The following is a 12,688-nucleotide window of genomic DNA, read 5'->3' as shown; positions in this document are numbered from 1 at the left end:
CACTGTTAAACAATAGAATACCAATTGAAATGTATTCAATATTTTTGGATGTTTTTCTACATTTTTAAATACATTGATTTAAATTACAACACAGTATACAAAGTGTTATCCAGGGTGGGGATTTGATTTAAATCAAATTGATTTAAATCACTAGTCAGGAAGACTCAATTTAATCATGGATTTCTACATAAAAGTGCATTCTTGTTGGTTATTATAACCTTAACACATATTCTTCACAACTCAGTGATAGATGTAGGTTTCATTTTTAGAAGGTACACACTATACATTTTTTAAAGTGATTTATTTTGAAAACTTTTTAGATTAGTTTTACAGCTATATCAGAAAATGAATGATTGTTTGGTTATTTCATTTACCAAAGGTAATTGAAGCAGATATTTACGAAGTCATTGGGAGGTGAATTATCTCCAATTCAACAGGTTAATCATTAATATTTATAGGATTTTCTTGCCATGCTGTATTAGGAGGAGAACATCACTAGACAGACATTTAAATTGTTTTATTTAACTAAAACAACAACGTTATGTGTTCTGGATTTTTTTCTTCAACAGCAAACATAAAATATTTTAACAAATCAAGCATGTGAATTTTTGAATTTAGTTAAACATTCAAGTTTTTTAAAATCAGGTTTGTTTTTGTTAAAATTGTTTTTAACTAAAATAGTTAAATTAAATTTAAAAAAAAATTAAATCGACTGTCAGCCAGGTCAACATGAAAAACTTAAACTATTGGCTTCTTCAGCTAACTCAGTTGTCTTCACCTTCATTTTCCTGTTTGTTCATAATCTGGAAAAGAAAAACAAGCTTTTCTGCTTTTTCAGGTCCCTAACGATTTCTCAATTTGGAATGAATTAGTCCAAAGGAAGAAAATATTCTTTCTACACCGGCAGAAGAAGCTACAACTGTTAAAAGTGAGATTATCACTTCAACAGTCTCTGAATCCAAGTGCTTAAGTGACTTCCACCAGTTCACTGGTGTGACTTTCTTTAAAACGTCATCAGCAAACATTTCTTGAATGGTTCACCCTTAGCTCTGAAGTTTATTATAGTTGGCATTATGGAGGGATGATTGCTGGATGTTCATGTCATAGCCAACTCCTCTTCTTCAGCAGTTAAGGTTTGACCCTTGTACCGAGTATTGAGAATATTTGCAAGAAAATGAGCTGGAAATAGTGCTTGTCCCATTCGTTTTTTTAATGCTTGTAATTTAACTCTGTCATTGCATATTTCTCTTTTTAAGGTTTCACTCAGTTCCAAATTTCAACAGCGTCAGCAATAAAACAGCTATTTCCCTGCATTTTGTTCAAGGCTACAGAAATAGGCTTCAAGGTACTCAGCATTTGTTCAACATTTCTCTTGAGCCCAATGTTGAGTACTTTGGCTGTGACAGTGCCATCTATTTTTTCACAATTTTGTTCACAAAATGTCATCAAATTAGGCCAGTTCTTGATATAGTGTTCAAAACAGTCCACTACTGAGTTCCATCGCACGCCTTATGGGAGAGTTAGCTTGGTTCCTCCCACTTTTTTCAGAGCAGCTAATGCAAAGTGGTTGTTACGGAAGTATTTTTCAATTTCAACAACATTAGCCTTTATCTCTGGAACACTGACATCTTTGGCTAAGAGGTTCATCAAATGAGCACTGTAATCGTATGTCATTAGCTTGGGACTCTCTTCTAAATAATTTCTTCTAATCTTGGATACATTTGCAGCATTGTCTGTAACCAAGCTGCGTACTAGACATTTGAATTTTTTTTCACAGTTTGTTATAGCTTTTACTACTACTTCTTGTCAGTATTCCGCTGTGTGTGCATTACCTGATGTATCAATTGTTTCTGTAAGGAAGACATTACCTTCTTCTGTTGTCACTCAAGCACATACAACAGGATCATTGTGGACATTGCTCCACCCATCAAGATTCAGGTTAACAGTTTTACCCTCTAGACCTTTTGCACACTGCTCAGTTTCTCTTTCATACATTTTATCCAGAAATTTGCCTGCAACAACTGCTCTGTTGGGTGGATTGTATCCTGGTCTTAATGACTGAACCATGTTAATGAAGTGTAGGTTCTCAATCATACGGAAATGAGAGTTTGTTGCATAAACAAACTAGGCAATTTTTTCATCAATTACCTCTTTTTGTAATCTGCTGGTTCTTATCACAAACTTATCTATGGTTGTTTCTGGATGATGGAGATTTTTTTTCTTTTTGCTACAGATGATATACTGTGGCTATGTGACATACATGATGTGACTGAAACACTATCATTGGAGGATAACTCTGAAACTATAGAAAATGATGGTGATCTTGAAGGTGGATAGTCTTCAGAATCCTTTATGTTGAGGATGGATTCTCCTAAACAAAATACGTCAATGCAGTTATTTAATTATTATTACCATACTGCTCATTCAGGGTACGTCTACACTACCCGCCGGATCGGCGGGTAGCAATCGATCTATTGGGGATTGATTTATCGTGTGTAGCATAGACGCGATAAATCAATCCCCGATTGCTTTCCCGTCGACTGCTGAACTCCAGCTCGGCAAGAGGCGGAAGCAAAGTCGACGGGGGAGCGGCGGCCGTCAATCCTGCGCTGCAAGGACGCGAAGTAAGTGATTCGAAGTCGATCTAAGATACATCGACTTCAGCTACACTATTCTCCTAGCTGAAGTTGCGTATCTTAGATCGATTTCCCCCTCCCACCCCCCTCCCAGTGTAGACCAGGCCTTAGTATTACTCAGTGCATTCACTGACACTCAGTGCTACTTTAAAGGTGAAATTGTAAAAGGAAGATCTGCCTATTTCAGCTATTTATTTTTTTATCACAACTGCATCTAAAATGATAGTACCATAGAGTAACAATTGTATTTTTTGCTCAAACATGAGAATGCAAGAATAATCCAGAGGAAGACAGGCAGTCCTTAAGAAAGAAAGAAGTATGAAATAAAAAAATGTTTACCAACCTGAAGATCCTGCATGTTCAGACATGTTCCTTTCATCATCTTCAACGCAGCTTCCTCCTGAGAAGGAACACTTTTCATGATGTTCTTTCATTCGGGCAACTAGGCCTTGCGTTTCTTTGTTTCAGTGTTTGCATTTTGCACGCATGCCTGTCTTACCCACAGGTAGAGGAACTTCATTAAATATTTTCAAACTGAGTCTCTTTTACAGCCTGCTGCCATTATAGGTTTTCCCTTCTAGTGAGAGAATGGTATGGTAGATCTCAAATCAATGAAGGCTATGCTCAGAAAGACCTCAAGACTTCTGGAATAAAACTGTTTCACTTTTGTTTCTACTGCCTGTCCCTCCTTTCTCACATTTATCTCCAGACTTCTTCTCCTTGTCCAGATCTATTCCGCCCCCAACAATCTTCTATTCATTGAACTTTTTGAAACTTTGCACTTTTAGAGAGAGGTAAGGGATTGACTCTGTGTACACAAATTTGCAGAGGGACAATAGGGTTGAGGTCTGTTCTTTCTCACCTCTATATATTATTTATTGATTTTAAAACATTTTTGCTGTTAACAAGCATGTTATCTCTGGAGACACAAATTCACAGTTTCAGACCTGCAAAACTAAGCATCTCTAATGGTATCTTCTAGACTGAACACTGAGTCCCATTGGGTAGATAGAAGGATTAACCTAAATCTATACAGAAGCCTCTGGAACCCCATAAGATTGGGTCCCTAATCCATGAACTATTGGAACTCATTTACAGAATTTTTCTTAAACATTACATGAATATATTGTCTCATACTATAGAATTAGAATTTATAATCCCTATTCCATGATGAGATATCTTTGAGCTATAATGTATCTTAATTAAAACTATCTTTTCCTCAAAAAGTATTTTATCAAAAAAAAATCCAATTTAAACTTTAAAAAAATTGACTTTTTTTTTATTTTTATTTTTTTTAAAAAAATCATTGATTTTTATCCACCCTGGTTGCATCTCAGTAAATAACCCTTCTACTTAAGGGCCTGGGCCTGGAATTCCTTAGGAAGTAACACACTCATTGAAATCAGGATCAGGTCTTTCATTAGTAACATTTTAGATAGCTTCTTAGCTATATCACTTCTCCTCTACATTTAACTCTGGTATGTTGGTTGTTCTTCATACAGAATGTTCTTTGGGATACTATGGAGAAAGCTGTGCAAGAGTTTGTCCGCTGTGTCCTGGAAACTTCAGATGCAATTCAATAACTGGCAAATGCCCAGAAAAGTTAATGTGTGTGGACAAATTTAAAGGTGAAATTTGTGAATCAGGTACAGTAATATTAACTCGGGGGGGTTTTTTAATTCACCTTTTCTGTCTAATATGTATAGAGAAGACATAAAATGATATTACCTGTCCCAGGACATCCTGGATATTAAATGTTGTAGTGTGACCTGCAGATGTAACCAAAATGAATTATTCTTTGAATATACCGAGTTGGGCTAGCTTCACAAAAGGATTTAAGCACATAACTGTCACTTTAGGCACCTAAATCCCAGAATCAGGCCCCATTGGGGGTTCACAAAACCCCTGCTCAGCTCCACGCCTACATTTTTGCAGTAAAAGTTTCCTAGGTGCCTATGTTTCTGCCTCTGTGCTGTCGGAGAATAACACAGTTCTCACTCTTTGTTTGGGTACAGCAAAATCAGATACTTTATTCTCTTTAACAGCTGTGTAAAGGAGGAGAGTGCACTAGGACACAGGGTCTCCCCCTCCTAGGCAGATCTCTTCACAGGTAAACAATTACAGCAAGCATTTATACCTTTTGTTACAGACAATAATAAGCAACATCTGCATTTTGTTTATACATGGGTCATTCTGATATCTTGTTTTTCTCACTTATGTGGACTCTTAGTTTACATTCCATATTGTCTGCACATTATCTAACATTATCTACACAAGGTCGCAACAACTTCTCACACAGTTCTGTACTACTCGCCTCACACAATCCTCGCTTCTACAAATCTCGTGTTACTAGGGTTACAGTTAGCCTGACTCTTGCTAACAAACTGTCATGCATTGCAATCCCCTTCTTGTCAGTTCTTTCTCTGCTTCCACAGTGCATGGCTGCCCCACTCTAGGCATCCAGATGCCCTTCCCTCAGAATAAAGCAAGAACTGGAGGAAGATAGATATTCCTCTGCCTAACTTGCCTGCAGGGCCCAATCCAGTGAGCATGCTCAGAACTCACCTAGCAGATGTGCTATTACCTCCGTTTTACACCTAGGGAACTGAAGTTACACAGGAAGTGTGTGGTAGAGCAAAGAATCATATGTAAGTTTCCCGACTCCCAGGCTGGCACTCCAACCACTGTGCCATCTTTTCTCTGTAGCCCAGATTTGGCTCATTGTAACTTCAGGGCATAAATCAGCTACAGAATCAGTCCCTTAATAAGGGCCTGATCCAACTCTTATTAAATCAAATGGAAAATTCCCATTGACTCCAGTGGGAGTTGGATCAAGCCTTAACTAAGATAACTTGTTTTTCTTTACAGTAATCCTCAGTCATTGGGTAGTAAGATTTTCTTTACTCCAGCAGTTTGTCCCTGTTCGGTTGCTTGCCTATGGTGGAGATCTGGGGTATTTGGCTGGTTTGAGTGATTGTGTGTGTGTGTGTATTTGTTTTCTCTTTCTCATTCAGTATTACTTGTGCTGATTCTCATCTCCTCCCCTTTGTGTACCAGCAGTTACATTATACAACAAATTCTGTCTCTGGAAAGGTAGAGCCCTCCTCTGAGGCTATAACTTGAGCAAATTCAAAGCTGAAGTGCAGAGGTTTATTTATTTAATTGAGCTTTTTTTCTTTATAAAAGGAAACCTAACAAACATTTCCACAGCATTGAAACTCAGAGAACAAATATGGGTCTTGTCTTGCTTCTGTTGAGGTCAATGGCAAACTGTTCAGGAAGCTGTTTTTGATGTCATGGCTTTGATGTTTTCTGCTTTTATAGTGGAAATACACAACCCTGCACTCGGGTCTTGGCAGGTAGGCTAAGGAGATATTTTGTTTCTGAAAATAAACATGGTCTCAATTTTTGGAGCCATATTTTCAGTGGGCCTCCTTAATGGCACCTGAAAAACTTGCATGCTCACCTGCTACTTTCCATATGCAAAATAAATGCACTTAAGCAGTTTGCAGACACAGGTAAAGAGACTCATTGAAAATGTGGCCCATACAATTGCAAATAGTTAGCAAATTTCTTTATGGAGGTGTAAAGTATTTTTAATACCTTTTGCAGAAAATGTGTTGTTTATTTTATAGTAGTGCCTAGGATTCCCAATCAAGGATCAGAGCTCCACTGTCCCAGGCACTGTACAGACAAAGCTTTGCTATTCACCTTTTTAAAAGTGCGTATGCCTTTCTTCAAAAAACTGCACATACCCTTGTGGAACCTCACAGCATATTTTTTCAGCTAATGGCCCATTAGCTGTATCACTATTCATGGTATGTTGTCTGTTCATCCTGGATGATACATTGTCCAGGTTTAGACATCTTTTTACATTCCTTTTGCACTTAAACTTCTTTGTTTGCAGGACTCACCAGTTTAAAGTGCCCTCAAGACCCCACATGGTGGTATTGGAATGGAAACTGTTATTACCTAGAAAGGAAAGAGACTATGCGGTGGGAGCAGGCTCTGGACCAATGTGCATTGTATAAGCATGCTAGTCTTCTCCAAATAGATAGTGCAGAAGAAAAGGTATTTTTGTGAAGGGGAGGAGTTATTTTCATTTCAAAGAAAATCTGTAGTTTGAAAGTCTTAAGTGAATTTTTGTAGAATATCAGGGTTGGAAGGGACCTCAGAAGGTCATCTAGTCCAACCCCTTTCTCAAAGCAGGACCAATCCCCAGACAGATCTTTGCCCTAGATCTCTAAATGGCTCCCTCAAGGATTGAACTCATGACCCTAAGTTTAGCAGGCCAATGCTCAAACCACTGAGCTATCCCTCCCTCCAATCTTGAAAGTTAAATTTCTCTCTGGTTACTCTGTTGGACTTCTCTCTTTGGGGACTGCTTTATTTCAATGTAGTTCTAAGGTAGCAAAGCCAACTCTTCTTCCTCTTTGTTTATCAAATGGGGCTTTTCACTGACTTCCCGGCAGGATTTGAGAGACAGTTGGATGAGAAGAGCCTTGTGGGAGTTTTAGTAACAGCAGGAAATTGTTACTGTTTCAGATGTGGGTGGCTTCCATGCTGGAGAGTGGCACCTGGATTGGTTTGTCAAAGCAGCAGTCTAGTGCCTGGCAATGGACTAGTGGACACGGTGCTAATCTTGCACTTAGCTGGTAAGGAGTTAGCCATCTTAATTATGAAAACCTAGCAGTCAAGGAGCTGGGGAGTGGGTTGACTTTACATGCTTGGCTGTTTCATGTACTCAACTGATCTTCTATAGACTGAGGTGCTTCCCCAGCTAACTTTTTCCCCCCACCTGAGTTGCTGCTCTAGCCTGGTGGAGCAAAGTATTTGAATCTTGTTTCATTTTAACCATCATAGCTATCATGTTCTCTGTACATTAGCATTAGCTGTAGATGCTAGAGCTGACAGTTGTCTAGTAGGTTTGGCAGGCATAGAAATTTCTGTTAAGCAGGAAAATGGAAGACATTGAGATGTGCTTTTATAATTATTAGTGTAACAATAATATTCACAAACACAGGGGTAGAAACACCTGGTTGGAACAACTTTATTAAGCAGTACAAATAAAGTGGTGGATAGACTCCTGAGTCCCTTTGTGAATCTCACCCGTAATCCTTCTCTACACTGGAGACATGCCCTAACTTTTGCCATCGGTGCCCAGCCCGTAGCGTAGCTGCTACACTGCAGATTTCTAGCGTAACCGTGGTAAAGAGCTATGAAGTCATGATTTACACTATTGCAACGTACCCTGATTTCAAGCAGGGATAACTTCCACAAGTGCAAACAGCAGCTTTGCGGATCTATGCCAGGGGATGGTGTGTGTTCAGTTACATTGATTGCTGGCCATTGGGGCAAATCCACAGTGGAGACAAGGTCTTACATTGCTAAACAGTCAGGCTTTTGAGTGATCACTGATAGAATGCCCATGAAATTCAGGCGTCTTTATCTCAAGGGATGTTGGCTCCACTATCCAACAGTTCTTTACTCTGGGAGCATGAAAAAGGGACCGAAATGAAGATTAGTCTCAAAACTAGCAGAAATATTAAAGCTGCAAATGTATTCTTGATAGCTTTGGGGGTAGCTTTCCTATCTGCATTTTCTCTGTCTTCCAAATCCATTAGACATAAGTTTTCAAGTCACTTTAGGTGGACAAAGTTTTAAATATCACGTGTACATCCTCATGCTTCCCAAACCATGCATTTTAGATTCTGTAGGTATTCTGAGGATTAATTCTTTTTAAATTCCTTTAATTATTGTGAAGAAACTCTCATCTTATTCTCACTTTTCTGTTCTATTTGTCAAAGATTAATGAACCTTAAATCTATTAGGTACCAACATTTTTTAAATCAAGTTTTCTAAAAGATATATTGTAGGAATTATTTTCTAGACGTTCTATGTCCTGTGTGTTAGAGGAGGTCAGACAAGATGATCATAATGGTTCCTTCTGGCTTTGAATCAATGAATCTGCATGTGTGCATTTGGCAGTTTCAATAAGAAACCTTCTGGAATTAAATACAAAAATAGCAGAAAATGCATTTGTACTCAATAGATACAAAGAATTTTAATCACACTCATGAAGAAAGCACCTGAAGTCAACATGGGAATTATTGAAATGATAGAATAACATTTTGTATTTGAATGTGGATAGATGTGATAGATGTGATTTCAACATATGTTTCTTTTCCTTGACTCAGTTGAATGCTTGACCTACTTAAGATCATATTGTTGCCATTATTTCTGTTATTGTATGTAGCAAATGGATATTCATGGGTTTATTGGGACTTTTTTTGGAGTAATTACATTTTCAGTAGTTTTCAAAAGAGCCAATATAACAAAGAGGAGAGAAGGTATTTATATTCTGATAGCTTCTTGTTTTATAATAAAAGAACAATTTACTGGGGGCCATATTTTGTGTTTCTGATTGTACAGCAGGGCCAATAATTACTATAGAAATATTCACCTATGCGGCCTTATTTTTTTTAACAGGCTTTCAGACATTAAAAGGGGTCAAAGTGGTTGCGCTCAGATGAAGAAAGGAGGAGAACTTATGGCTACTGGTTGCTCCACACGCCTGCACTGGGTCTGTGAAAAACAAGCAGGTGGTGATCTAAAGAACCAGTAGTCGTGTCTACAGCTAATTGTGTAGGATCTTATAAGATGCTTTTCACGATATATCTGATTGCATGTTGCTGCATATGTACTATACCCGGGGAATGCAGATTCCAAAGCTAGCTAACTCTATGTGCCAAGTATTCAGGTGATGTAAATGGGTTTATCTCATTGATTTAAATGGAGCTGTGCTGATTTTACAGCAGCTGAGAATCTGCCTCTAATCTCCACAGTGTAATTTAAATTAGCAATTGCTGTGCAAGAACAATTTAGAAAAATGTATCAACAAGATACTTTCAAAACTAATTCATAATATATGAAAAGACGATCATGAGATGTGTCTTATTGACAAACCTCAAGGAGTGAAATTGAATTACTGTATTACATACCATAGTATCTTGTGATAAATCATGTGGTGGTTTGTTTGGCTTTATACATGGTAACTATTGAATAAAATGAAGCTATTGTGTGAAATTCCTTCTGTGTCTCCAGAAGATCCAGCTGGCCTGTATAAAATACTACTTCTTAAACTTGTGCTGCTAGAGAAGTTCAGCAAAAAACCCCCAAAACTTTAGTCTAAATGAAACATAGATTCTCCCTGCAGATCAAGCTTTCTGTGTTCAGACAACAAAACAGTTCATAAAAAGTAAAGGTCTAAAATAATAATTCTGTCCAACATGGTCTGCATCAGAAATTGGTGCATTAACCAGGGAAAAACCAGGGCTGAATCGAGCCTTCATTGCAGCCTGCACTCTTTCTACTTGTACTTATTAAAATATTTAATGAGTAGTCATTAAGGCCCCAATTCAGGAAAGCACTTAAGTATGTACCTAACTCCATCACTATGCAGGACAACACTTCGACATGTGCTTTGGTCCTGCAAGTCGTTAAGTGCTGTCCTGAATAGGGATGCTTTTGTGAAGCACGGCCTAGTTGCTCTAGAAACTTTAGTCCTTCGGCTAGTGTAATTGCCATGGCTAAGGGAGCTGCAGGCCAAGCTAGTCTGACTTTAGCGTCTCTGTGATTCATGCTGTGTGTTCTTGTCAACTTTACAACCTTCTTTTCACTTGCAGACCTTGATATTTTCCTTGAGTATCCTGGAAGAATACTGCTTTCTCTGGTGGCAATGGCTCAATACAGTACCCTAACTGAAGCAAAATTCTACTGCATGATCAAAGCTCATTGTACAGGAATAAGTAGTTGGCCATCCAAATTTTATCTTGTCTCAGGAAGTGAAATGGTGTCAGCTCCCGGTAGATGTATAGTTTACTTGAAAACAAGTAAGGATCCATCTTTTCTCTTTACTAATTAGTAAAAAAACAAAAACAGATAAGATTTAAAAAATACTTTTTTTGTTTTTACTGTTTTTATAGTATGAGTAAAGAGTCAGCAAAAGTAAAGATTCAGAATCTTGTTAAGTAGGAAATTGACATAGAGCAGGGAGCCAGAGGGTTGATTATTTTCCCAGTCTGCAATTATTTTGTGACCGTGGACAAGTCAGTTTCCCTGTCTAGAAAAATGGAAATAATGTTGCTTACCCACTTTTGTAAAGCTCTTGGAGATCCAGGAATGGAAAGCTCTGCATGTGGGAAATCCTGACTCAGTTCCTCCCCTCCATTCCAGAGCCTCCTTTGGCAATGGAACTAGTTTGTTTTTGTCTAAGCCAATGGGAGAACAAGACTCCTGGGGGTTAGGCAGGACCTGCACAACTTTTTGTAACTGCTAGTAGCAAACATCCCCAGTAGCCGGTAGTGGGACACTAGATGGGAAGGGCTCTGAGTTACTACAGAGAATTCTTTCCCAGGTGTTTGTCTGGGTCTTACCGAAGTGCTCAAGGTCCAACTGACCATCATATTTGAGGTCAGGCAGGAAGGAATTTTCCCCTAGGTCAGATTGGCCGAGACCCTGAGGGTTTTAGTCTTCCTCTGCACCATGGAGCATGGGTCACTTGCAGGTTTAAACTAGAGTAAATGATGGGTTCTCTGTAACTTAAAGTCTTTAAACCATGATTTGAGGACTTCAGTAACTCAGCCAGAGGTTATGGGTCTGTTACAGGAGTGGGTGGGCGAGGTTCTGTGGCCTGCAATGTGCAAGAGGTCAGACTAGATGCTTATGATCGTTCCTTCTGATCCAAAAGTCTGAGTCTATTGCTCTGCTGCCTGGGGTGCCCTGTATGGTATTGAGCTGAAATAGCCTCTGCTGCTGCTCAGGCTAAACCCAGAGCAGAGGATTTGCCCCTTTCACCAGATAAGTAGTGTTATTTCACAGCATGTGTAAGATACATGTTCTCAAGGAGCAGCAGGACACTTTCAAAGAAGTGTATTGTGGGTATGAGAACTAATCCCAGGAGGCTAAGGTGCACCAGTCTTTAAGAAAGAAGGACTGTGCTGTTTGGGTAGAATATTTTGTTTATAAATAGGAAATAGGGCCAGGTGGGAGACAGAAGTGCACCAATATGTGAGAGTTTGGGAGAAAGGTGTCTGATCACTTGGCAGGCAGGAAAGCTTTATTAAAGATCTGTCATGCAAATCCGCTAGCCTCCTTCCATGTGATCACTGTAGTGTAAACAGGCTTCCCCACCATATAAAAACAACAGATACTCTGGTTTCTAGTTAACTATAAAGTCTTTTCCCTTCTGATTTATTAGGCCTTTAATAGAAAAATTACAAAACACAACAAAGACCTTTCTCCTAGGGTCCCAGGCAAGGTGCTTCTTTCTCAGGTATCAACTTGCAGTATGTAAATAGAATCTAAACTATAGATAGATCCCCTTTCCAGCTGTCTGGGCCAGAGCCCTTTCTGCAGGTTCCTGTGACCTCACAATCTCCTTTCCAGGGAAAGCCAGCATGTGTTATATTTCGTGATGGATTAATGGGTCGTGTATGAAGGGCCACCTGGCTAAGCAAACACTATTTCTTAATCCCTACTTGTGGTGGTTCCATCCCTGCAGTAGATTCAGCGTTAGTCGTGGCTTTTCTCTGCAGTGACCAGATTGCGATAGGATATTTTCAATTCATAGGTTCTTTGCACGAAGGGTCAGCACACCACATCACAAGGGGATAGCAGGGATATAACAAATGTAACCTATTAAGATTTCAGTAAGGCTATTGATATAGTGCCCCATAATAAACTAATTAAAAGTGGGTAAATGTCAGTTATTGATGAAAAACACCATAGTATGTATTGGGAAGTAGTCGGAAAATAGAGTATTCATTAAGGGTGGGGTGTCAAAGTGGAGTATGGAAAGAGGATGTCAGTATTAGCATTTATATTCTTTAATATTTTTTATTAATGTTTTATTAATTTTCACAAAGAAACAAAATACAAAAAGGTAAATGACTCTCGGCTTGTATATGTTACCAAATGCTGCACATTTCACAGGATAGCCAGTAAAATCATGTGGTTACCCAACTTTACAACTGTCAAAGACAGGGCCACCC

At 38.7% G+C, this 12,688-nt stretch overlaps 1 protein-coding gene across 2 annotated transcripts in view; it reads left to right on the top strand.

The window, feature by feature from the left end:
- LOC101933261 (uncharacterized) overlaps positions 1-12,688 on the top strand; it is an 81,813-nt gene that overhangs the window by 20,456 nt on the left and 48,669 nt on the right. For both annotated transcript variants that reach the window (XM_065554954.1, XM_065554955.1), the window contains exons 11-15: positions 4,139-4,282; positions 6,544-6,707; positions 7,182-7,291; positions 9,126-9,238; positions 10,322-10,528. In XM_065554954.1, coding sequence (XP_065411026.1) covers positions 4,139-4,282; positions 6,544-6,707; positions 7,182-7,291; positions 9,126-9,238; positions 10,322-10,528 — 738 coding nt within the window. The remainder of the gene's footprint in view (positions 1-4,138; positions 4,283-6,543; positions 6,708-7,181; positions 7,292-9,125; positions 9,239-10,321; positions 10,529-12,688) is intronic.

The sequence above is a fragment of the Chrysemys picta genome, chromosome 8, assembly GCF_011386835.1.
Source record: "Chrysemys picta bellii isolate R12L10 chromosome 8, ASM1138683v2, whole genome shotgun sequence".
Lineage (NCBI taxonomy): Eukaryota > Metazoa > Chordata > Testudines > Emydidae > Chrysemys > Chrysemys picta.
The sequence above is the reverse complement of the archived record's forward strand: the minus strand, read 5'-3'. Positions and strand labels throughout refer to the sequence as shown.